The 26,819-nt window shown below is 39.6% G+C and overlaps 1 protein-coding gene across 3 annotated transcripts; it reads left to right on the top strand.

Moving 5' to 3' along the window:
* The first annotated feature begins 359 nt into the window (after window positions 1-359).
* On the top strand, window positions 360-17,335 carry rpgrip1l (RPGRIP1 like). Of its 3 annotated transcripts, none has more exons than XM_072670243.1 (26): window positions 360-464; window positions 1,053-1,160; window positions 1,284-1,425; window positions 1,553-1,866; window positions 1,951-2,056; window positions 2,167-2,310; window positions 2,521-2,626; window positions 2,991-3,137; window positions 3,235-3,308; window positions 3,396-3,535; window positions 3,652-3,758; window positions 3,841-3,891; window positions 4,140-4,319; window positions 5,148-5,265; window positions 5,364-5,816; window positions 6,028-6,170; window positions 7,334-7,697; window positions 7,881-8,110; window positions 8,650-8,739; window positions 8,827-8,886; window positions 8,993-9,146; window positions 10,872-10,969; window positions 14,716-14,902; window positions 15,140-15,224; window positions 15,412-15,548; window positions 15,696-17,335. In XM_072670243.1, the coding sequence occupies exons 2-26, from the start codon at window positions 1,061-1,063 to the stop codon at window positions 15,812-15,814; spliced, it is 3,849 nt and encodes a 1,282-aa protein (XP_072526344.1). In that variant the 5' UTR covers window positions 360-464; window positions 1,053-1,060; the 3' UTR covers window positions 15,815-17,335. The 3 variants fall into 3 exon arrangements, with proteins under 3 accessions (XP_072526344.1, XP_072526336.1, XP_072526350.1); XM_072670235.1 differs by having other exon boundaries at window positions 1,948-2,056; XM_072670249.1 differs by lacking the exon at window positions 8,827-8,886 and having other exon boundaries at window positions 1,948-2,056.
* The last annotated feature ends 9,484 nt before the right edge of the window (window positions 17,336-26,819 follow it).

Genomic DNA, 26,819 nt, shown 5'->3' with positions numbered 1-26,819 from the left:
ATTCCTGTCCCGGCAGTGCGCTGTTACGTATAAGTCCACTCCAACAGCGATGTAAACATTTAAAAGAAGATTTATTCAATACTCACACATTAAACCAGCTAGCTTTCAAAACAATTGCATTTTTATGTGCTTTACTTAGTTTACACGTTTACACGATGTGTTTCTACAGGTTTGTACTGGCTTAGAATGGCACTGGAATTGGCATGAGGGTTGTGCTAGCTGTAACTGTAATTTGTAAACTGAAATCTGTAATTTCTGTAATGAGTTTAGCTCTTTGGAGTAAAAAAGTTTAAGGCCTTTTACGCCAGCGGTAGCCTTTACGCCTAGAACTACATTTCCCATAAGGCTTTTCAGGAAGTCGTTTAGGAGATGGGAAAGCAGCAAGTTGTTTGCTAGCAACGGTCGCTGTGGATGCACGAAAATGTAGCTAGCACTGTCTGTGAATTGCAAAAGTATCTTTACAGGTTTGTTATAAACATGTTATTGCGTTGTTTATCCAGATGTTTATATCTGGGTTTGTTTGAAGCTAGCTAAGTAGAATAACCCGCGTTTGTCGTGAAGTGTTTGCTTTTATATTGTTGTTAATAGGCGGACGGGTTGCCGTGTTATTGTACAGAGTAGCTAACGTTAGTGACCCAGTGCTAGCTACTAGCCAGATAACGGTTCGCTAATCCGAAGGATAAGCAGCATATCTGTCTTGCTGTGTGAATGTAGCTAACTGCTTATTAATCACCATTGTTTTGTTAGCTATATCTGAAAGTTCACACTTCGTGGTTTACCTCGATTATTTAGCTGTTAGCCAGCTGTATGGCTTGCATTTACGTTAGTAGCTAGCTAGTGATTTGTAATATATATATATATATATATATATATATATATATATATATATATATATATATAAACATTAGCTATAACTATTATTCATTGGAAAAAAATAGAAACAATTTCCCTTTTGGGATAGCATGCTACAATAAAAAAGGGGCAGGTAATCACGGCAAACACACAGCACTAGGATAACCATGCAAAAATGCATTGAATGTTTGTGCTTTCAGACTGCAGCATGTCTGCGCTCACGTTGTTTGACGAGAGTGCTGGGGACGTCCCTGTAAGAGACATCACCTTAAACCATAGCGGAGCAGGCATGCCAGTTCTGGAGAAAGGTAAAAAAAAAAAATATATATCAAAAGGTTTACAACCCAAAAGTAAGATCATACAAAAAACACAGTTTAACCCATGACTTGTCTGTAATATAGAAATATCAAGATATTGAACTATGTCCCTAGAATCACTTTTCCAAAATGCCCGAGCCAGACAAGCTGTGGCCAAGGTCAGCAGAGAGGAGCTTGAGGATCGATACCTCCGTGTGCAGGATGAAAACCTCCTGCTCAAACAGCACACACACAAACAAGAAGACAAGATCAAGAGGTAATGATTCATTTGTTCAATCCATTAGTCAGTCACTTACAGATTGTCTGATTTGCTTGTTTTGTTTGACTCGGTTATGATAAATCAGGTGCTTAGTCAAAGAATAATGTTTTGTGTGTGAATCCAGAATGGCCACCAAGCTGATCCGCTTGGTGAAGGACCGTAAGCGGGTTGAACAGATGACTTCAGCAGGCCGTGTGGTTGGTGGTCGGGATGTTGAGATGGAGGAAATGATGGAGGAGCTCCAAGAGAAAGTCCAGGAGCTAGAGAAACAAAATGAGGGACTCAAGCAGCGTCTGCTTACAGCAAAACATCAACTTCAGACCCAGAGTCGCAGACCGACGCCCTACAGTCACATCCAATCTCGCATTAATTCCGGCCTCCACAGACTTAGGGAAGACACGCCTGCACCATCTCAGCGGCCTCTTACACCAAGAGGAGGTAAAATACTCAGCCCCTAAATGTAATATGCTTTGTCAGACATCTGTGAAGGAGATATTAAGTTGAATGGTGTTTCATCAGTAGGATCCAGACATGTGGAGGGGGAAATGAGCAGCAAGCCACCTCAGGGGCTTTTACCCCGTTACGGGCACAGTCTGCTGGATGAGGCTCGCTCAGAGATCCGCAATTTGTATGTGCTCTGAACAGTTCTTCACACACCAATCATCAGAAATCCACTCCCCTTCCAATCTGTAATATGGAGGCTGAACATGATTGACAGTTTGTCTTCTTTTTGTGAAGGGAGAATGTGATAGAAAGCCAGAGGGCTCAGATGGGAGAGATGGAGAGATCAGCGGAGATGCTGAGAGATCAATTGAGAAGTAAAGACAGAGACTATGAGGAATCTCTTCTTCAGCTGAGAAAACAGCAGGCCAGTGGTCAAAGGTATGTATGTTATTTATTTCTTTATTTTGTTTTTATCTGCATAATTAGCTGTATAAGTACATATATGTATGATGTATGAGTGCATATGTGTGTATATGTGTATGTGTGTGTGTGTGTGTGTGTGTGTGTATATATCTTAGGGGTAGCATTTTAACTTTTGCAAACTCTGTGAAAGAGCACCTGCTAAAAATATGTTGGCATTATACTTAGGTCAACCATTAAAGATAACGTGGAGATGATAAAGCTGCAGAAGCAACTGTCTGAGAAAGGAAATGCATTCACTGTGCTGGAGGGAAGATTCCTTCAACTACAAGAGGTAACAGTGAAACAGTACGATGATTTTCCAATGCAGTGGGAGTGACATTTAGTTCATTAAAAATGTACATTGTGCCTTGAATTATTTGTGGTCAGATGTCAGAAGGTTTGTGTTAAAGCAGCATTATTGTACCATTGCACAATTTTTGCACCATTGTTGTAAATATAAATCGCACTATGAGCTCCCCCTCATGGACAGCTAAAAACATGCATTTATTGACAATCTGAGAATTGGCATCTGATGTGAAAGAAGCATGGTTTTACACAAATATGGTTACGTAGTGCCATGGCCAGCATTCCAAACCTAAAGGGTTGTTATTAACTGCTGCTGTTTTCCACTTATGAACTCCTATGGTCATGTACAGAGCCAGAAAACCCTGAAAGCCAGCCATGAGGCAGCAATGGTTAAAGTGGATGAGCTCACTGGACAGCTGAAAGAAGAGAGGCTGAAGAGTCTGGGCTTAGAAAGCCAGCTGCACACTAAAACACTGGAAGAAAGGAGGACTGGTGAGGTACTGCAACTTTGAACTTGCCAGCTTATTATTTTCCTTTTAGCCTGAGGTTAATAAAATTGCAATTTTTGCTGAACATACATTTTTCTTCTTTAAGTTGCTTGTGCGAATTCAAGATTTGGAGAAGGAGAGGGACTTGCTTAAAGAGAATTGTGATAAGTTAGTTAACAGGTAAGTGCATAGATCAAAAACAGGAACTGGACCAGCATGTCAACAAGTGGAGGCCCCATATGTAAAACATTTTTTTTCCTTCTGTAGTGCATTTGATGTTAGCCAGGAACAGAAGTGGAAAACGAGAGAACAGCAGCTCAAACTGCAGATTGCTCAGTTGGAGATGGCGCTGAAATCTGATCTCACTGATAAAAACCAAATCTTGGATAAGATTAAGGCAGAGAGAGGTACAATAAACCCATGCCATGTTCTCTGGAAGACCTCTGTCTAACTGTGTAGCAAACTGAACAAAACACTTTTCCTTCATACAGCTTGTTTGATATGTTCATATTTTCTGTTTAAGACTTGAATGAGAATTTGATGCAAGAGAACAAAGAACTTCAGCTTCGCTATCTGGAACAAAAGCAACAATTAGATGAAATAAAAGACCGAATGAAGTTCTTTACCAAGGTATGCTTGAAAGTTAAAATGTTTATACATTTGAACATGCACTGTTCTTCTCTTTAGTGTACTTTGTATTTTCGTTTTACAGGAGAGTGAAGTAGATGCTGCTGAACTCAGTGAAGCACTGATGCTTATTAAGGTAAAAGCTTAAAGTTAACCATAAAGTGATGGTTAGCTGCTCCTGGTTTGCTAAGCTACCTAGAAGCAATCGCTAAGAAAGAAAAGTAATTAATTACACATTTAAACATTTTATGGACAGTTTTATTGGATATTAAAAAAGAAACCCATGGACTTCACATATTCAAAGGGTTTCTTAACAGATAAAGTGAACTGCATTCATTAATATTTACATTATTTCCCTGTTTTTAAATGAATTTCAACTTCCAGGTACGCAAGACCCAGGCAAATGGTGCGTTGGGTTTTCTAGAGAAGGTTGAAGAGAAGATCCACGTAGATGTGGAATGCTCACTGAAGGAACTACAGGCCACTCATGCTGAAACTGTCCAAGAGCTTGAGAAGACTAGAAATATGCTCATAATGCAGCACAAGATCAATAAAGACTACCAGGTACAATATCAGCAACAATGCCTAGTAAAACTTTCATCTGTTACCCATGTGGCTTGTAACTTTAAGTCTTATAGTAAGAGCAAATATAATAATAATAATAATAATAATAATAATAATAATAACAATAATAATAATTGTAGTTTTTCACATTCATGTTGCACACCCACAAATCAGATATGTATGCGATCTAGGGCCACATATGAAAATGACTTCTGATTTGAAAATATTGGATTTGAAATGTCCAAACAGCCCAGCTCTGTTTCACAGTAAGGCAAAAACAATCAGATTTGAGTCACTTCAGCCTGGTAATGTGAACATAGCCCTAGCTAACCCAGATGAGCAAAGGAAAAGTTCAACTTTGCAATGCAATGAAGAGTAACTCTAGCAGCAGGCCTGAGAAACATTCAACATACAGGGCTGTAAAAATGTATTCCAATCTCTTCTATTTTTGTCACTTTTAAATGTATCATATGATCTAAATAATTTGATTAGAAGATAAAGACAACACCAGTAAATATGCATGCAGCTTATAATTATTCTATTATTGAAGATTTATTCACAACCTACGTCACTATACCTATATCCCCTTAAACATTACAGACTGCTGTGCCACACATTTAGAATAAATAGAATGATCATTTAAAGGCTGCATTGGGTGTTTTCTTGAGTTGTCTTTATCGTCTATAAAAATTTGTTGGATCATATGAAACATTTATTTAAAAAAAAAAAAAAGGTGCCTTATAGTGGTCATGTAGAAACACTTGCACCGAGAGCATGCATGCTCACAAGCACCAGAAAAAAAATCTTATGTCACCAAATCTTATTTAGGCTGAAGTTGAAGCAGTCACACGTAAGATGGATGATCTGAAGCTGGAAAATGAGCTTAAACAGGAGAAACTGGCCCAGGTTCTGGACATGAGAGCTGCCAAGATAAAGAAACTTGAAGGTTCAGTTACATTCCAAATGCTTAATGTTCAGCACTTAATTTTCAGATTTCGTCAAAGCTCTCAGCTATCTTCTAAACGTCTTGCTTTTTTCTCATAGCCCAGTTGAAAGACATCGCCTATGGAACCAAGACCCACGTCTTCAGACCTGATGTCACAGAAGATGATGTGACTGATGAGTTTGATGAAACGGTGCACCTGTCAAGAGGCGAGAATCTCCTGGAGATTCACTTGGGCACGGCTCGGTTTGGCCCCGAAGCTTTAGAGAGTCTTGGTGACAAAGACCCATCAACTTTCTGCACTTACGCATTCTATGACTTTGAACTTCAGTCTACGGCGGTGGTGTGGGGGTCCCAGCCAGCCTATAACTTCACCTCACAGTATCTGGTAAAAGTGGATGATCTTTTCCTGCACTACCTTCATAGCAGTTCCATTACTGTGGAAGCGCAGCTGGCTGAGGGTCTGGCTTACCGCACCATAGCCGCAGGTCAGCTGCGACTGAGTCAGGTCTTGGAAAGAGATGGGAAGGTGTTTGGCACCCTGCAGTTGGTAGGTGAGTTTACATTCTTTTCAGTGTACATGAAGGTATTTATTATGTATATATATATTATGATGTTCATTTCCATCTGTACCAGTACATTTTCACACACACACATGCTTAGTGATTTGTTCAGCTATTTTTGCATTCATGAATTTTAAATGATTTGTTTGTCTACATTTGGATTTGCTTGCATTAGTTTACTTCTTGCTGTCTCCTTTGGTAGGTGTCACTGGGGATATCCAGGCATTTGGCACTCTGGACTACTGGCTCAGACTGAGGGTTCCTATAGAGCAGGCCATCCGTCTGTATAAGGAGAGAGCCAAAGCGCTGGGCTACCTCAGTTCCAGCATAAGAGACCAGAGCCAGGTAGTATTAACACTCACTATAAACTGACTACATGTCTTTCTATGAATAGACAGCAGAATGCAATGCCCAAATTAGATCCACTTTCTTCTTAACCTGGTCGGATATTCATATTTATGTGCTATTTGCATGCTATTGATGCAGTTATTTAGTCAGACAGAATGTGGGCAGCCTGTAAATATGATATGAACTGTAAATGAAAAGACATGACTGCATGATTTTGTCCAAAACAAGTATTAAGGCGGACATCAGTACTTGTTGTGTACATAAGTACATAGACAGTATGTTTTGCCTCTCTGTACATCACAACAATGGATTTGAAGTAATTAAGATGTGATTGAAGTGTAGACTTTCAGCTTTAATTCAATGCTTTAACCAAAATATTGCACCTTTTAGAAAAGCCATTTTTTACACAGCCTCTCCATTTTCACACAACAAACTAACATTAATTATAAATATAACAAATCTTGTTTATACTTGGATGCAAATACTTGACAATCAGTGACTCCCTAAAGTCTGGAACTGAAAATGGAATTCACCAAATGCAGCGTTTCCTTTCTTGACATGCTTTGCAAGGTTTATACTGTTTGCAGCATTTTATTTACTGAATCTGAGTAGAATATGCAGCTCTACACACTTTATAATTCATGCCATTATTTTCTATTAGTGCTCATGATCAGTAAACACCAGTGACCCAGTTCCATTGGCAGTCATTCATGCCCATGCCAGCACAGTGCCTCCACTATGCTTGACAGATGATGTGATATGCTTTGTATCATGAGCCTTTTCTTTCCCTTTCTATCACTTGGCCATGAAACTGAGGCAAAATTACAAAGAAAAACACATTACTGTCCAAATACTTATAACTGTAAAATATAAATATGAAATGTACAAAAAATTATAATTAAAAAATTGCAACTCAGTATTGAATAGAATTTGTAAATAAATAAATAATATACATTTCTATATGCCAAAGGGTGTTGAAAAGAGCTGATTACAGTATTGCAGAAACCTAGATGTCTGAAGCTGCAAAAAATCAGCAAATAAAGATGTTAACAAGCTAGGAGGCAAAGCTTAACAAAATCAAAATATAAACAGAAATTTTAATTATTTTTTTTGTCAGCAGATAAATAAGTTACTGCGGTGTGTGTGTGACCATTCCCCAGGCTTCAACGGCCTCCGTCCCGAGTGCTTCATTTAAAGATGAAAACCTAAATGAACTCAATGTCATAGTACGCTGCTGCAGTAACCTCAGATCCAGAGGCCCTCATGCCCAGCCTAGTCCATACGTCATCTACAAACTTCATGACTTCCCTGACCACGACACTCCAATCGTTCCCTCTACCACTGAGCCCCAATTTGAGGATCACATGACCTTCCCTTTCATGATGAATGCTGACCTTGATGCGTATCTGAGGGCAGAAGCTTTGATCCTGTATGTGTTCGATGATCTGGACTTGGAGAATCAGCTATACCTGGGGAAAGCCAGAGTGCCGCTTATATCTCTGGCCCATGATAAGGCCATCACAGGTGAGGTTATTACTGTATCAATTTGTCTCAATTTGTTTGAATTAGGATACAAAACATGCCCTTTTTTAAGGTCTTTGGCTAAATCTAACACATTAGTGGCAATGATTAATGTGTTAGTCTGTGTCTGCTTATGCTGCTGCAGGCTTGTAATTGACATTTCTGTTGTATATGATGATTTATCAGGTATGTTTGAGCTTGTGGATCCAGATGGCGTTGCCAGTGGCTATATAGATGTGACTCTCAAATGGAAGTTCACATATCTGCCTCCTTCTGGCTCAGCCATCACTGCAGAGGAGGCTAAGTTTATCACCAAAGAGACTCCAGTCAGAATAGCAGCTGGTGGAAATGGAAGTGTGAAAGGGGAGGAGAAGGAGCAGGAGCCTCCTCCTTTACCGCGTTTAACTCTTTCTGAGGTAAGTTCTAGACCCAGGATTTAATGAACTATGAAATGAGCTAGAGTGGTATTGGTAAGTGCTATTGAACTGTAGAGCAGTGAAACTGCGTTCTCTGGAATAATGGTGCTCCATCCAATACACTTGGGGTGGGTTGGGGATGAGTTGGGTTGGTGATCATCCAGCATCCTGATCTCACTAACGCTCTCGTCACTGCAGGCAGATCCACAACTGTGCTCCAAAATCTAGAAAAGCTTCTCTGGAAAGTATAGATAGTTACTCCCAACAAAAGCAGGATAAACTCTTTCTTAATACCCATAAATATATGTCATAAATATTTAATTGAATAAATGAGCAGGTGTCCCAATACTTTTGCCCACATAGTGTTTCATTTCGCAGTGAAATAAGGAGTAACTGGAAATTTGACACAAAGTAAATGGACTCATAAAAGCCAAGGTTTTAATATTTATATGTGGTGTTTTCTATGTTTGTATTTGTGTAGACATTCTAGCATCCAAAGACAATGGCTTACTTTTTACTTCTTAAATCTGTATTTGTAGAGCCCACTGCCAAAGCCCAGACTGCGGACCCTTACAAAAACAGCCACAAAAAAAGTTTCATTCTTAGACATCACTGAATTTGAAAACCAGGTAAGAGAATCACCACAAAAGGTTTTTTTCTGTTTAAACCTTTACCTCTTGTGTAACATGCGTGTCTGTGACTGTGTTTGCTGCAAGATGAGTGAAACCACACTCCCTGGTGGTGATCAAGAAAACTCTACTGTCTCAACAGTGAAGGTTTGCACTTACAGTAATAAAGCTTTTATGTACAAATTAACAGAACACAACATAGTCCTTTTTTGATACAGCAAAAAAAAAAAAAACATTTACGTATCGCCAACAGACTGTCCAAGTCGCTGAGGGTAAGGCCACTACATTTACAAAGGAAGAAGATGATGAAGAGTCACATTTCTCAGAAGGCCAGCTGATTGCAGTGAGCTCTCATTCCATGTCTGATGAGTCAGACATTTCTGAGGAACTGCAAGAGCCAGAGGAAGGTGGGTCACACGAATGATGATTTAAAAAAAAAATCTTTTATAAATTGTATATAAATATTTGAATTGTCAGTTATTTTTTAAGCTGTTCTTCTGGGTAGAATAGGTGTCCAACATCGCTTAGTTAAAAAACAACAACAAGAAAGTACTGCAATATTTTATTTCTCAAACCAACACAGAGTGGAAACTTGCACCTTGACTAGACACTTTTGGTAGTCATCAGCAATATTCTGTCAGAGTTTTAGTTGGATGTATGTTCACTTTGTGTAATGTACTAGTTCCAAAGCAGCCCCAGAACATGTTGCTTCATTTGCAAAAACGTATGTTTGAACTGATGATCTTGGAATCTGCTGTTGTTTAGAGACATGCCAGACTGTGTAGATCTTTGATCATCTTTCTCAGATCTGCACTGAGGATATTTGACTTTTCCCACTGTACTGTGTGTTGGTCCGTCGAATAAGTGCTGTCAAACAAAGCTGTTTTATGTGAAGAAGCTACCAGCTCTAGTCAGTTGTGATCATTTACAGAAAGCTAAGAGACCTTGGCCTTGGCCAGGTAAAAGACATTTTGGAACTTTCAGCACTACTGAATTAGTAATCTGAGTGGATGTATCTACATTTTTCACCCTGTGTTGATTTCAGCAAACTCCTTTCTTTTAAAGAATAATGTTTTACACTCATTCTACACCACAAAAGAACAGTGCAAAGGAAACACTGAAACCCCAGTATTGCCATGACATTCATGCCAATGATGTCAAACATCTTACCAGAACTGTAATTTAATTTAAATTTAATAAAATTAATTTTATATCTGTAGCATAAAGTAGCAGCACTCCGTAAACCTGAACCATAACAATGTGATTCCATAATGTATTTAGAACATACTGCATTTTATCAGTACCGCCAAACAGTAATTGGAGCCCTAAATATGTATGGTGATGTACTGCGACAGAAAATAACACATATTTGGGTCCTATTCTGAATAGAGATTTGCCTTCACTCTAATGAAAGTGGTAGGAATTGTTAATGGGTTTTTAATTGTTAATTGTTAAAAAGTCTTAAGGTCATTATCCGACTGATTACTTTGTATACTAACTACCAACTTTCTTCATTGAGAATAGCCTGCAAGGCTTGCTTCTTTTGTGTATTGTTTTTATTTCTTGCAGTAGGTTTGCGCAATAGAGGCCCTACTACGACTGCTGTATATTGGATCCCATATGCATTCTTGGGAAAACAATGCTTATGTCCAGGCTTCGTGTTCCCTTTTATGTGAAAAAGTACATGCTCTATTGTTTGCCTGGCCTCCTTACAGCACTGTGAGAACAGAAGTCATAAATATTGCAAGCGCTGCTGCCAATATCCTGATACAGTATGGTGTCTCACGATAGCCAACAACATAAATGTTAATGACTGTTGACCTTGGCCAAGAGGCTCTCTTTTAAAGTCCTCTTGTCCAACATCTCACTCTTATCTTATGCTGACCTATTGGGGCTGAGAAAGTGAGTGAGCGAGAAAGAGAGAGAGACAAGCTGCCTTCAACAGTATTTGGGGAAGGTTGACAGTTCTGCCTTTCTCTCTGGAATCGTTATTGCAGTTACAAATTTCAAACCAATTTACCTTGCTGTCACTCTTTCCTCTTCATACTTTCTTACTGACATAACTGTTGCTGTGCTTAGTTAACATAATGGTCTCACTCTCCGCCTCTCTCTCTCGCCGCCTCTCTCTCCAGACATACAGCAGGTGGAAGGCACAGATCTGAGTGAATCGATTCTTTCAGACAGCGATGACTGCATTGTGCCTGCTCCGAGCACACAGACCAGGAAACAGGTAAGTACATGGTGTGTGTGTGTGTGTGTGTGTGTGTGTGTGTGTGTGTGTGTGTGTTTGTCTGCCTGTCTATCTGCCTGTCTGTATGTTAAAACAGTAAGGAACATTTCATCGAGTTTATTTTACCCACATCCAGGCCTGTTTTTAGGTGTATCTTAGGATAAGTAAACAGCATAGCCAGGGACTGGAGAGTTTCACACTGATAATAAGACTAAGGGGGAAAAACAAGTTCTGTCTGTGCTGAAGTTGCACAAAGTAATAATGGAAGTTGGCAATATCATTATGCTCTGTGAGGTGAATAAGTATGATTAAGAAGATTACGTCTCTTGTAAATGGGGTTACTTTCCAAATTTGTCCTTAAGCGTGACCTAGTGATAGTTTAGTGGGCTCCACTAGAAGCTCCAAGATCCCAAGTCTTCTGTACTAAAGAATATTATAGAAAACATTCATTTATTATTTTAAGACCAAAAGACTCAAGTTTTGCTTTCCAGTCACTTAGCTGAAATTAGATTTTTGGTTTAAGTGATTAATATCACACAAATAAACAATGATTATTGACCTTCTGTCGGATAATAATGAGGTTGTAGGCATTCCTATTGTGTTGTAGGCAAGTGTTGTAAGTAAAAGCTATTTCAGTGCTACATTTTAGGAGGTAATGGCCAGGGTTTAAAGTATTTTAGTAAGAGTCCAGAGTATAACAACGTTTCTGCTGCTTATCTAATCCCTAATTAGTGTTTCTCTATACACTTTCACCATCCTGTACATCTCCACACTAATTGTTTCTCAGTAGAGACGACAGATTGGGTCCGTAGGCATCACTATCAGTGTGACCTTATCAGAAAACTCTGGATTAGACATTAGAGAGAAAGAAAAGAATGTCTGTATTCCAAATGCATACTATACACTCATAAAATATACATATATACTATATACTAATCGTAATAGAGCAAGTTTGGCAGGTTAGTACACAAAATGTATTCTACTAACAGGAAGTAATTAAGTGTTGCTATGCCAACGTACATCACTGCATATTTACTAGCTGTCGTTGCCGTTGCGCTTGCATGGTTATTTGCCATTTTTTCTAATTATTGTTCTAGATGTCATTTCGCATTGCATTGTGGGATAATAGTGTCCATCATAGCCACACTTTAAAACTGAGCAGTTATTGTATGATGGATATTTGAGCATACTCAACTTTAACACATTCACCTGTACTACATACGTCATGTTCACAAACTAGTTAGTATTAATAATTAGTAAACAGTTAGGATGCACGTAATGAATCTGATCTAGTCTAAAATGGCATGCGCTCATTAGCTGTGTTTCTGCTGCTGAGGTGTAATAGAATGTTTGAAAATTAGTAACCCATTGTACTGCCTTTGCTCAGTACAGTCTGGGGGACTGAACCAGCGACCTTCCGGTCCCAAGCTTGCTTTTCTAATCTTTAAGCCAAGGCTAGACCATGTAACCATGTACAACAGTTAGCATGTAGCATTAAGAGTCTTGCCCAATGACTTTTATTGGTGTAGTGTGATGTGCTTGCCTGGACGAAAAATCAAACTTCAGTCTGCCACGGAGGCGGCGATGTTGTTGCCCACTGCACCGTACTCACCTTTAGATTTAGATGCTCATCTTCAGTGAAGTGCTGCAATTTGAAAATGTCTAATTTTGAATGTCAGAAAATGTAGGAAAATACGGGTAAGTGGAAGTGGAATCATGTTGCCCCGAGTTCTTCCAGTATAAGGGCAGCATGCGTGCCAGCTAATCACATGCAGGCATGCAGTTTGTACACAGCATTTTTGATTGAGATATTGGCTCTAGGACAACTCACTTTGTGTCAGTAATACTGGGACTGACGTTTGGATCCCACAACGGAAGTTATCATACAAAAGGCTGACATGCAGTAGTTCAGCTATGGCTTCTACTGAAGCTCAGCCCTCCATGCAGACTGAATTATATGTGATGGAGAGAGGAATGAAGCAGGCCATATGATGAGACAGGAGAGAGAGATGGGAGAGAGATACAGACAAACCGCCAGCGTGTAGACCAAATCTCTTTAACTGACAGTTTCATGGGCGAAGGCGCTTAAAGCTGAAAACTGGCCCGGATTCCCTGACAGACTGACGCAAGACAGAGACAAATAGCTCCAACTGTATCCATCATTATAAGACAGACATTCCCAGTGGACATTGTGTCATCTTTGTGAAAGAGATATTGCCTGTATTGTGCCCATCATTCTTAATAGTCCAGCTGTGTTGGAAGTTGGCCTGCCTTATATAAAATATGAACGGTGTCTCTGCTGGTTTAGATAGAGATCTGTCATGGTCTTGGTTGTGATAAGCATTAGACAATGGGATTTGTTGTTGTTGTTTTTTTTTTTTTAATAAACTAATCATAATTTTAGATGTACAATTAAGTCAAGGGGAATGGTGAGTTCTTGTAAAGGTGTGTTGTATTTCAAAATATTGTGTTTATACAACATCTCTTTAAAAGCCACCAGACTCATCTGGATAACAATAGACCCTTGATGCTGGCGCTGTGTCATATTTTAGTTGAAACCTTAAAATGATTTGAATAGTTTTATACAAAAAAATGAAAACCTGCTTTGGAAGTTTACACAGATGAAAGATGTAGCTACTTATGCACCACAAGGGCATAAGTAGCTACAACTGGCCTCCATCGTTTAAACCCTCAGCTTTTCTGAATAAAAGATCAAGTAGCATAGGTCAAACTGTGAATCACTAGAAGACTTAAGAAATACTTTAAAAGATGCTTTCTCACATCTGTAGACAATTTATTGTCTTTATTGTTGCTAATCAGTCACACACTATGATTTGGCAAAGACTGAGAATCTTGGGGGGGGGTCACTATTTGCAAGACTTATTTATTTTTAGATTATTTCCCTTTATTTTGTTTTATTTAATATTTTCTGTTTTTTTTTTTCATTTTCTGATTATTTTAATTATTCGTTTTTTTTGTACAAGGCCTCCCAGGGTCTCTTCTTCTCATATCTCACCTAAGCTGCTTTACTGCATACTGTGCTGGAGAACTTGCGTATTGGTTATTCCCAGTGTCCATGTCACAATTTACTTGAGCAAAAATTAAAAATGGAACTTCAGGATGAGTAAGAGAGACGAGACAGAGTTAAGACAGCTATCCTGATAATATTACACCCATTTGAACATTGTAGTCCACAAGCATTATCCAACCAACTCTGTGTTTTCTGATGTTAAAAAGTTGCCAATTATTAATACTTGGATGCAAATTCTTTTCAGTCAGCAACTGCTTGAAGTCTGGAAATCATGATATCACCAAATACTGTTTCCTCTGTTGAGATGTTATGCCAGGCCTTTACTGCAGCCAACTTCGATTATTACTTGTTTGTGTGTCTTTCTCTTTTCTGCTTGGTCTTTAGTAAGTGAAAAGCTGCTGAACTGGGCTGAGGTTAGCTGACTGATTCAGCCATATACGAATATTACATTTCTTTGCCTTAAGAAGCTCTTGTGTTGTTTTGGTGATTTATAAGTTGTGTCATTGTTCATCTGCACTGTGAAGCTCATTGTCGTAGTGCAAATTACTATTAAGTCTAATTATTAAGTCTGACTGTATTCAGAATATACATATGTGTGGACATACATGTATCTATATGTTTGTCTGTGGCTGTGATTTTTGGATGTGTACCTGTAGAACCATAATCAATATGTCAGAAAGACAGTGTATGAAGGCCTTGTATTGCTGTGTTCCAGCCATTTGAGCGGATTCGTGTAGAGATTGTGTCTCTAAATCTGAAGCCGGACTCCAGGGTCACAGTGGACTCTAGTGTTGTCAGGCTGTTTGTGGAGTATTGTTTCCTGGACCTTCCCACCGTGGAGACACCCCTGTCACTGCCCAAACCACTGCCTGGACAAAGCATCTACTTCAACTATAGCAATGGTGGGTACACATGAACTCATAAATGCTGTCTCATTACAGCATTTTTTTTTATTAGGATAAACATTCTATAGTCTACAGTCTATACAGTCTTCTACAGTCTATACTTTTTAGCATTTTTAAAATGTATTTATTTATATTTATTTTTGATAGTTGATAGTTGATTTATAGTTGTTAATGTGAGTGGTTTTATGATAATTTTCTGTATATGTGATTCAGCTGTTTTGTCTGTCTTGACAGTCATCTATGTGGATGTGGAGAATAACCAGGCCAGGCGCCACGCCCTAAGAGCAGTACTTGAAGGCAGAAACCGAAAGCTAGAGAAGTATGTTCTCTCTCTCTCTCTCTCTCTCTCTCTCTCTCATCAATACATCTTCACATAGGGGGAATAAAAAATAAATAAATTATTGGAATTATTAAAAGAGAACATACTGAACTGATTGTGTTCATACTTATTGCTGACTGTGTCAGTGAGTGGCCCTCAGCTAATTGTGTATGATTGGCTGTTTCAGCATCAAGTTCACAGTAGTTAGTGACCCACCTGAGGAGGAGGAACAGGAGAAGGAGTGTGAGGATGTGGGTGTGGCTTACCTCAGGATCTCTGACATTCTGGAGAAGCAGAGAAACATGATAGATGTCAGCCTCAACAGTGAGTATGGTGTTTTTAGGCTTTAAGAGTGTGTCTCTGTCTGTGTGTGTGTATGTGTGTGTGTGTGTGTGTGTGTGTGTGTGTGTGTGTGTGTGTGTGTGTGTTAACTCAATTCCATTTAATCCCATTTTTCTCTCTCTATTTCAGTTATGGATGTGAAGGACAGCAGTGAAGTGGTGGGCAGTCTAAGGGTGACTTTAGAAGCTCTAGAGGCTCTAAGATCCATTATGGAGGATCCCGACCACGACCACGCTTCTCTCGCCTGAGAACCAATCCAGCACCTGTATACACACACAGACCAGTTTACGGCATGTTGCAGCAGTCAGGAGAGTAAGTCAGGTGAAAACAGTAGGTTTTGTTTACAGTGGTGGGTCAGAGCAAAGAATCCATGAACAGTTTTTAAAAAATGGGGAAAATGAACTAGGGGAGAAAAGCAGAAAGCTTCAGGGAACATTCCAAAACATTTCCAGCCTCTCAGCGTGTTGCTGCTCACTCTGCTGCTGTATGAGAACATCCTATGCACCAAACTGTGGTGAAAATTAATAATGTTTGTTGAGATGTTCAGCTTTTTATTAAATTATTCATTTTTCATTTTAAACTAGAAGTGGAGCAAAGACATATACACTTCATGTCCAAATGTTTGTGGACACCTCTTCTATTTAATGCATTCAGCTATTTAAGTTGCACCCATTGCTGACACAGATGTGAAAATGCACACATACACACAGCTTGTCTAGTCCCTCTGTAGGAGTATTGCGAATAAAATAGTAAACATTAACCTATTGCCACCATGCCTAATGCCAGATGTGGGCTAGCGGGGTATAAACCCTCCGGCACTGAACTGTGGAGCAGTTTGTCCATCCAGTACTTTCTTGGGCTGGGCTGGGGAGTTGGGGAAGAGGTGGGGTGGTGAACATCTTGACCTCACTAACACTCTTGTCACTTAAAGCAATCAAATTCTCACTGTAATTTTCTAAAATCTAATAGAAAGCCTTTTCTGGACAGTAGAGACAGTTACTCCAACAAAGGCAGGATAAACTTTAAATACACTTGATTGATTAGATCCATATTGTGTCATTCTGCTCTACCTTTTAAAATAACTCTGACTGGAGTGTAGGTATGCTTTATATACTGTATTTCCCTAAAACTGAGGAAGAAGACAGAACATGCACGACTAATGCCCTTCTAAATGAATAGCATCACAAGGCTTTGATTTTTTTCCCTTTACAGTGGAACCCTGTGTGACATCCTTTAAGATGTGACTATGTTTCTGTGACTGCCTCCCTGGGTATAAGCCCCTAGTGCTCAGTTTGATGTGGTGATGATGTTTAGCGCTTTAATAACTGTGCTTAATGAAAAGCCTGTTAAGCCTCATTAGCCGCTGTGTGCCACACGGCTGTTTTTGTATTGAAGATGTGGAATGGAATCTAACTGAATTTAATGGGATTTAATCCATCTCTTTAAAATGCTAATGCCCATTTTCACGCACGTTGACTCACAGCACACATGCCCTCCCTCTGCTGGGCGCTGGTTTTGGCTGCCTAGTGCAGAAAGCACTGGCAGCAGTGGGTTCTTCTGGTCTGGTAATGAAAGCTATAGTGTTTGGGGCTTTGAGGGCTTTTAGGATGTGATTTTTTTTTTAAGTTAAGAGAATAGTATTGTATTTTTATACAGATGTATTTTATACACATATTCCCAAAAAAATCGGATTAGTTTTCAACATTGTTTTATAGAATTTTAAATGTCAGTATTTATTGTCTCTTTTATTAAAGATATTGTGTTGTTTATTGCCTGTCACTTTATTTTGTTCATCATCTAACTCATTATCATTATCAACGCAGCTGTATGAACAGAGCACTCAGCTGATTTGGCCCACTGCATGGTAGACCTGTCAGTCTAATAACTCGCCGTCTCTGAATATCAGCTCTGACATGGTTGGTGGGTTCTTCATGTGTTTAGTGTGACCTCATCATTAGCTTTGCTCAGCACGCTGATCAATAGTATTGATCCGGGCTGGCCAGCGCAGCCACCGAGACACTCTCCCCTCTCCACCCTGCACACATGCAAATGACTCTGAAAAGAAAGACACAGAAGAAAAAAGCAGACAAGAAGCAGCGTCCCAAGTGGTCTCATTAGGCATTCAGAGTTAAGACGTGGGGCGGGTCATGTTGTCATGTGCAGATGATTGGAGCACCGCCCTTTGACAGCTGTGACAGGCGGGTGGGTGGCCTCGTAGCCCTCTCTCGTCTTTTGGGCCATCTGTCATATTGCGCCAAGGGTTCTTGCCATTGAGGGAAAAAGGTACAGGACTAGTCTTCAATTAGGCACGTAAGCTACAAGAGGGAAATGTCATTTTCATGACATGGATAACCTCCAAGTCCACCATGGCCACTTACCACAGGCAGATCCCAAATGAGTCTGAAACCCTGAATCTGCTGGTTTCTATAGGCCACTAGGGGCACCTTCAGTCTATGCTGAAGCATTGTGTATATATCCCTAGAATAGCGCCGCCAGATTCATTTAACCGATAACCTAATGTTTCCCCTTTTACATCTAAAAGACAGCAGAAACTCAGCCTTCAAACTTTGCTTCTGTGAAGAGGCTGATAAACGTGAGTTGGCCCAGTGACTGAGAAAGCACTGGTTTGAATGGCAGTGTCTCATGTCAGGACACTTCTTTAGCCTTTCATGAATTGGTAATGCTCTCATTTAAAGCTTTGACACATGTGCCTAAATGGACAGTACGGGAGTGCTCTGCATGTTCCTGCAGTCGACAGGCCCACTCCGGGCACTGGTGCATGATGTTTGCCTCTCGCTTCTGTCTCCCTAATCCCTCACCTCTGACCCTGGGCCTGTATTTAGTGCCTGTGCGTGGCGGTTCGGGCTGCCCGCTGTGGTTTTGAATGACTGCTCCTGCGCCGGGCCGCAGCGCTGCGCTCGTCTGAGTGTGACTGGCTGAGACTTGCGCCTGTCTGCCGCTTTCATTACGCTGCTGGAGCCGCTGCCCGCCGGCCCATACCGCCACACCGCAGGCCTGTCAACCACATGATCAGGGGTGCATGAAGAGATGACCTTGCTCTCTCTCTCTCTCGCTCACTACCGTATTCATATTGGAATATAGGCAGATTCTCACTCTCGCTTCAGGAGAAATGTATTCAGATGAGCTGTGCTGAGGGAAATGGAGGGATGGGTGGAAGAACTGGTTGCTAGGGTAAAACACGACCTGTCACTCTAGTCATAGTTTAAAGGCACAGTTCAGAGAAGAATCTAACACACTTTTCCCTTTATCTCATGTGTAGGCAGCTAAGACAGATTTTGTACTTGAAGTTTGATTTCCAAGCACAAAAGCTATGAGGCTAATGTGGCTAACAAGTAGTGGAAGCTTATATGCAGGCCTAAATCAATTCAATTCAATTGACCTCTGACCTAGTGATCTAGGGACCTAGAGATCTATAAACATTTACAAAAGTGCAAATTTCAGGCTTCAAGACGGCTTTGTTTGTCAATGTCTGAAGCCACATACATGTTTGAGATTGCTAAGCAAACTAATGTAGTTTGAGGCACCAGTGCTATTTGTTATCACTGTGTCATTGGAAGCAAATAAGAAGAACGAAAGGTGCAGATGACATGAAATGATGACTGAAATGTCAGAAAAAGCAGTTAAAATGAACAACTTGAATGATCCTCAGGATGTATAGCAGTGTTAGGGCTCTAGCAGAAAGAGTGCCAACAGCCACTAGGTGGTGTGTGGACATCACTGTTCTCACAGTGTGCCCCTGACTCTGTCCCACTCTTTCCACGACTCAGTGATCCTGAGGTGTTAGAGCGGGAGATTTTTCCGTCATAGGGCACAATGTAATCTCTTAACCTCTTGCCCAGTCATCTCTCCTCCCCTGCATGTCAACCCTGTTACCTGGCCTGATTTACCATAATAATTAGCTAAGTAGATCACTACTGGGGGGGCTTTCTTTATTTTCAAACTGTCTCTTTGTGTGGCAGCTTTGACATTCCTCAGGTTAAGTTACTTGCTCTGGGGTCGCGGGCTTCTGACCCCCTGTTTTGCTTGGCTCTGTATTAACAGCACTTTAATATATGCGTGGCATGTCACTTCCAAAATTACATGCTCACTGTTAAAGTTTCACCCCTTTGAAGCTACTGTACAGGCGCTGGTTGAACGATTGACTGATGTGGTTCCTTGTAGAATATTTATTTTTCTGCAGAGAAGAGGTGAACGAGGTGTGTGTGAGCGAGTGTTAATGCTTGCTTGCGCACGCTCACATTGAATTTTTTCTTCTTTTTTTTTATATGACCTTCACTTTGCCCATGACACTCCAGGATGGCCCTTCCCAGAGCAGTGTTTAAGGATATTGATTCCAGCAGACATAAAAATACACTTATTGAGAGGCCCTTAAAAGCATTAGCATCTTCCTGACTGCACTTACACTCCGTAATGTTCGCAGCGCTAAGTCATTGACTGCTGAGCTAAAAACTGTGAAGCGCTGGCTCTTAATCAATGCTTTTCTCACTCTGAATCATTACTCACACACTCCTCACCCACACACACTCATTCAGCATGTCCTGCTGAAGACAAACTCTTTAACACCCAGTGAGATTTTATTCACACCTCAGAGACCCTTATTTGCAAGGATGGTTACGGAATCAATAGGCAGCAGTTTGCTACTCCGAAAAACATTTAAGCATGCTTCAGTTTTTGGATTGAGTGTTACGTTTATAGTTTTTAATTGTGAGTTATTGAGTGAGGCCCAAATCCTTTTCATGCTGTTGATGGATTCCTGCATCCCCCCCTAGATTGAAGGCTTGTCATTGAGTGTCTCGGAATAAGAACTCCGTTAAAGTGCCCTATCTTCTATCATCTTAACTTTGAGGCTTACTTATGATGTTTATGTGGGCATATATACAAAGAAATAGCCATTATTAATTTTTGCATGACCATTTTCCAGTCTCTACTTATTCCTTATTATTATATCAGGCCATTTTTGTTATTGTACCTTTTAAACTTTTTTATGTAAATGTTATCGGTATTGATTGGCCTGAATCACTTCTTATAGTTAAACAAGTTAAACATCCGAAGGCTGAATAGGTGGATATGTGTAAATCTGTTGGTTTTTGTGACCTCACGAAAATATACCATTCTTAAATAGGGTATTTTTATTTAGGTCTTAAAGACCTCTGTACCGATTTGCTTTCTTATTATGCTTTATTAAAAAGAAAAAGCCATCTAGGCTGAAACACAACATTCAGGCTGAATAGGTGGAGATATGTCAATGTCAAAAATAAATGCTCCTTATAACTGTAACTTCAATAGGCAGGTTAAACTTATATAAGCTGAACAGGTGGAAATATGTGTTAAACTGTTGGTGTTCAAAATTTTAATCTAAATCTAAATAAAAAAAGGCTGTTTTTATTATTGTGCCTTTATTTGATTTATGTAAATGATCTCTATGCCAATTTCAACTTCATTTAAAATGCATTTAAAAACCCATCAACCCAAAACACTTCATATTTCAACATCAATAGGCATGTTAAACTTCTGTAGGTTTAATAGCTGGATATATACTATGTAAATTAGTTGTTTTTTGTGATATTACAAAAACATAATTCCTAACTGCATGTTTTTATAGCTTAATTTCCATATATGAGAGAAGTAAATGGTACATTGTGAGACAGTGTACACATACAGTACTCCAATACTGAGGTAATGAGGTTTTCCATGATATGGGCCCTTTAAGTGATGCCTTCGCCAGTGTGCAGGGCCTACTGTTCTGGACAGCTCTCTGAATCTCTCTCCACAGGACTGCAGCAGAACAAATGTTCTCAGCTCCACTGTACTGTAGACACAGGCCAGATAGAGAGGCAGACAGATCAATCTTCATATTAATCATCTGTCCTCCTGACACAGCTCTACGGAGAGAGATGAACTCTGCCCCGTCCACATTTAAATTACCTGCCCATTGTCTTTCCAGCACCGTAGCTACTGGCAATCATTCTCAAACTCACCAGGGTTGGTTAACCTGAGATTTACTCTTTCAGCAGTTGTATGTATGGGAGAGACTTCTCGGTGTGTGCTGGGAATGGGAATTCGTTGCATTTGTGCCAGTAGATTTGCATGAGTAAATATTTGGATGTAACCGGGCAAAGCTGGTGGCTTGTCGTGTAAGCCACCGACACAGAAGGTTTGCTCCTATAAAGTGTTCTGCTTTCAGTGTACTTAGTGGAGCATCTGGCTATGATCTGGTGTGTTTCTCTGCATTGACGTGCCTGTTATCTCTGGGGATAGTTGTGTAGGAAGAGGACAAAGGACTGTGAGTGTAATGAAGAGAAACTAGTGTATAGGCTGTAAAGGTGGATGCTTCCTTTCCAGAAGCTATGATGAGTGGCCTCAAACTGTCTTTTACATGATTTAGTAGTAGGGGTAGGGGTGTGTGGTATGGCAAAGACGTAATTCTGCAATACCTAAAGACACCATACAATATTTCAGGCCATATTTATTTTCCTTGAGGTTTTCTAACACATTGCAACAGAACAATAAACTCTTATAAATGATATAAATACAGTTACTGTTATTTTTATTCAATATTATAAGAGGAAATCACATATAAAGTATAAATAACAGCACAATGAGCTAACTTTGCTAATATCTAATTAGCTACTTCTTACTAGTTAGTCTAACACTGTTTGTTATTTACATGTTCCAAATTATATCATAATTTAGTCTTTCTTATAGTCTTATTGTTCAGTGTTGTAGAAATACTGCTGATGCCTGTGAGGATCTCTCTTTAGTAGAACATTAAGTCTGAATATTCAGTCTGTATTTAATATGTGTGTTTTTAAAGCATACAATATTGGTTAGACTATTAGTGTTACACTCTTCAAAATAAAGATCATTCAAATGGTTCATTGATTGATGCCATAGAATAACCACTTTTGTTCAATAACCATGGGGCCTTCTTAAAACCCACCTTTTCACAAAGATTCTCACATTTATCAGTGTTTTCTTTTCTGGGATTAATTTTAATTTACGTGAACAGTGGGATCCGTCATTATAAGAGCAGACCTGTGAACAATCCTGCTTTTTAACCCCTTAACATAGCAAGACTATTATTACACATTAGGGCGTATTATTCAGTAACTTCAGGGACATCTGTACAAACTGTTGGGGCAATTCTTTAGTAATAGATGTTTGTAATAACACTTTCGGCCCACCGGTGGCTGTTTAAGGGGTTAAAAACACTTAATAAATCTGACCTGGACTTTTTGTTACAAATTTAAGCCATTTTTTTAGGAAGATATTGGTGATGCCCCATGTTTGTAGTAGAGATGTGTGAGTGTAAAAAAAACCTTGAAGTTCTTTCACATGAAGTGAAGGTTCTTTACCTTCACACATCTCCTTTACAAATATGGATCTTTATGGAACCAAACGTGGTTCTTCTATGGCGTTGCTCCATTTAAAGCGCCTCCATTTTTTAAATAAGGGTAGATGTTGTGGTTTTGTGTAGTTATTTTTTCTTACAGGTGGCTCCGGATCTGTTCCAGCAGGACGATGATTGATAGATGTTTTTATTACTAGTACACAGAGTAAAAGAGGTGATGTTAGTCCAGTAAGTAACAGTGTTTCTTTCCAGGAAAGCAATTCAAATGCAGCCAAAATATTTTGCTCAACTTTTTCAACCTTTCTTTCTCAAATCTCTTTCTGTTGTTGTGTGAATTCCTCTGTGAATGAATGACCAATAGTTAAGTAGTGTTTTTTGGAGTGTCCACATGTTTACATGGGTGAATGAGTATTCCTTTTCACACCTTGGGAGAATAAGCGGAATAAATTTAGGAGTCTGTTGCCCTTTGGATTAGACATTAGATGTCATTGGTAAGACAGGCCATTCTACATTGTTAGTGATTAATTGAAGGCAGCGGACGTACACCTCGAGTAGCATTTAATGGTCCAACGACCTTGCGGAAAGAAGAAGGAGTGCATGGAAAATTACTGGGCCTGTGTTTCAGTGAGCGGAGTGCTCCTGTTCCCATGGAGCTAAACACCTTAAAGCTCCACTTTGTTGTTTAAATCAATTTTGCCTAAGTTAAGTTTGTTCTAGATGTGATTTATTGTTGATGACACTTCCTGTTAGATGCCTGGAGAGTACAAAGTAGCGTTCATGCCCCACCACAGGTCGGTATATGTTAATATCCACTGTGCACAAACAACAACAGTCAAAAGAAAGCCGTTGAAGCATCAGAGCATATTTACTTATGTTAGCTGGGGTGTTTTTTTTGGATCTTGAGGGTTTGACTTGGTATCTAGGAGGATGGCTTGTGCAACCTTCAGACTGTCTAGCAAATGATCACAGGCTGCATATTTATCCAATGCCACTACCCTCTGCATTTCTGGAGGCTTCTGATATAAAGTATGAAAACGATAAAGATTATGCTTCATTATTCCTACTCTCTATACACACACTGAACACAATTTGAATAAAAATGTAATTGCAAATTCATTTAATATTTACATGTGCATGCAGACATTCATTTATTATATACATTGGTACAGGTAATGAACCGATTCTGAGTACTCTCTGCTTAACAAATGTGCTACAAATCTGCACTCTTAAGAGTTTTTCAGGTGTTCTTTAATTAAAAGCAATGATTGCCTATAGAACCATGAAAACTCAGAGAACCCTCTATAGAGCACAAGAACAAAAATATTTTAGGTAATTAAGTCATTTAAGTAATTAAGTAATTAACCTACCAGCACTATGTAGAACATTTTTGTTTTGATTAGTCTGCTTTATTATTGTCTTATACTTTTAAAGTTACACCAGTGAGAGTTTTACACAGTATTGTAATTTTTATTTTTTTATTTTTTTAGTTCTTTAACTTTTGGTTCCAAACACCTGGTGCACCTAACAAAGGACATACATGTATTTGCTAGCTCGGACCATGCCATCAGCATGTGATGATTTAGGAGGAGATTGTTGTGATTAGTATGTCAAGTAATAGTTGTGACTAGTGTGTCAGGTGATAACTGTGATTAGTGTGTCAGGTGATTGTTGTGTTTGGCATGTCAGGTGATAGTAGTGATTAGTGTGTCAGGTAATAGTTGTGATTAGTGTGTCAGGTAATAGTTGTGATTAGTGTGTCAGGTGATAGTTGTGATTAGTGTGCCAGGTAATAGTTGTGATTAGTGTGCCAGGTAATGGTTGTGATTAGTGTGTCAGGTGATAGTTGTGATAAGTGTGTCCGGTAATAGTTGTGATTAGTGTGTCAAGTAATAGTTGTGATTAGTGTGCCAGGTAATAGTTGTGATTAGTGTGTCAAGTAATAGTTGTGTTTGGCATGTCAGGTGATAGTAGTGATTAGTGTGTCAGGTAATAGTTGTGATTAGTGTGTCAGGTGATAGTTGTGATTAGTGTGCCAGGTAATAGTTGTGATTAGTGTGTCAGGTGATAGTTGTGATAAGTGTGTCCGGTAATAGTTGTGATTAGTGTGTCAAGTAATAGTTGTGATTAGTGTGCCAGGTAATAGTTGTGATTAGTGTGCCAGGTAATAGTTGTGATTAGTGTGTCAAGTAATAGTTGTGATTAGTGTGCCAGGTAATAGTTGTGATTAGTGTGCCAGGTAATAGTTGTGATTAGTGAGATAGAGATACAGAAACCATCTAGAGATACATGTGTGAGTCTGAAGAACCTTTTTTGAAGATCTAAGGAACCTTAATTTGATGTTTTTTTTTATTAACTTCAAGGTTCTTCACAATTTTTATATTACAAACATGATTCCAGAGAGGTTCTGCTATGGCATCCCTCAGAGAACCATTTGAAGCACCTTTATTTTTAAGTGTATACTGGTATAGACCATGTCGCCCAGCACTATTTTTACAGTTTCCGTAAGAGTTCATTTGCATTGTGCAAGTGTGTGTGTGTTTATGTTGCCATGCTCTGTCAGGGACAAGGCCTGTTCCTTTTACCTTGCCTATGCCCCACATGTCTCTCTTTGTGTCTGCACATTCCTGGAGCACAGTAGCACTTCCTTCACATTTCTAGCAGAGCGCAGTCAGGTTTGATGGTGGCGCTGGGATTGCCAAAGGTGCTGCAGCTTTAGCCCCGCTGCTTGTCGCTGTGTTTGTCTGCTCTGTCAGTTTTATGTGATCAGGTTGTTTCTGGGGCGGGTGTCAGGCAGGTAGTGTATATGAGGAGTTTACTAAGTAAATACTGTGATCTGTCTTCAAACTGCCAAAGACACTCTAAATCTACTGCCGTCTGCTGCTCTGTATGATGGAGGGCCTCTCGCTCCGAGCTTAAATGGAGAAATTTTTCTCTCTGTGTCTCTTGAGCGTGTCATCTCTCTCTCTCTCTCTTTCTCTCTCTCTCTCTCTCTCTCTCTCTCTTTCTCTCATTCTCTCTCGCTCACCTCTTTCACATGTAGACACACACAGAGTGTACAGTGATTGCATTCATCCAGACAGTTATTTCTGTCACAAAGAACGCTGAGCATGCTAAATTAACTTCTCTCTTTTTTTACGTATAACCTGATTTCTTGTCGACAAAAGGGAAGACAACAAGAAATTCGATTTTACACGCCGCCTTGCTTGAATAAACAAACAAGAGAGAGAACAAAAGATTTGCTCCATTTCAGCTCTATACTCCGTGCGCAAATCAGACACTCAGCACAAAGGAAGCTGTTTTATTGCAAACCTGTTATCATTCAATCTGTGGCCCAGAAGATAATCTGTGGAAAAAGGATTATGCAGCATATCTGCTACCAGTGGCCCTTTAACCGCCTCTTGGAATATGTTAATAGCAAGAGTGTAGCACTCATTAATATTCATATTTAATCTAATCATTTATTCAGCCATGAAGAAGGCTCATATTGAGCGGTGTGTTCCGATACGTGACTTTTCCGTTTTTTCCACGGGCAGATTACTGTTCTCAAGATCGTGCCGATCCCATCTGGTGAGCCTGTTAGCCGGTTACTCTGTGCTGGAATTTCTGAATGATTTGATGGATTTGACATGCATGCCACAAGTTTTCCTTTTTTACTTCAGTGTGCACACAGTGGATGTGTGTGAAGTAGCACAGCAGAAGTGTGCAAGCTTGTTCAGCTGTGTGTGTGTGTGTGTGTGTGTGTATTGGTGAGGAAGTCCTTTAGCCACAGTTAGGTGACACGAGTTGTACTGTAAATCTCAATCTCTTGCTCTAGTCTGTAGACTTTAATGTTCTGTATAACTGTGACAGTTCTTTAACTGGACTTTAATATATGACACTAA

The sequence above is a fragment of the Salminus brasiliensis genome, chromosome 2, assembly GCF_030463535.1.
Source record: "Salminus brasiliensis chromosome 2, fSalBra1.hap2, whole genome shotgun sequence".
Taxonomy (NCBI): domain Eukaryota; kingdom Metazoa; phylum Chordata; class Actinopteri; order Characiformes; family Bryconidae; genus Salminus; species Salminus brasiliensis.
Note: the sequence above shows the minus strand (reverse complement) of the source record. Positions and strands in the feature narration are given on the sequence as shown.

Bases quoted from the DNA above. Each gene is read 5' to 3' on its own strand.
- rpgrip1l (XM_072670235.1), top strand. From the start codon at position 1,061: ATGTCTGCGCTCACGTTGTTTGACGAGAGTGCTGGGGACGTCCCTGTA. The intron at 3,759-3,840 runs GTATGCTTGAAA...TTCGTTTTACAG, and splicing joins GAATGAAGTTCTTTACCAAG to GAGAGTGAAGTAGATGCTGC. The intron at 8,740-8,826 runs GTAAGAGAATCA...GTTTGCTGCAAG, and splicing joins TCACTGAATTTGAAAACCAG to ATGAGTGAAACCACACTCCC.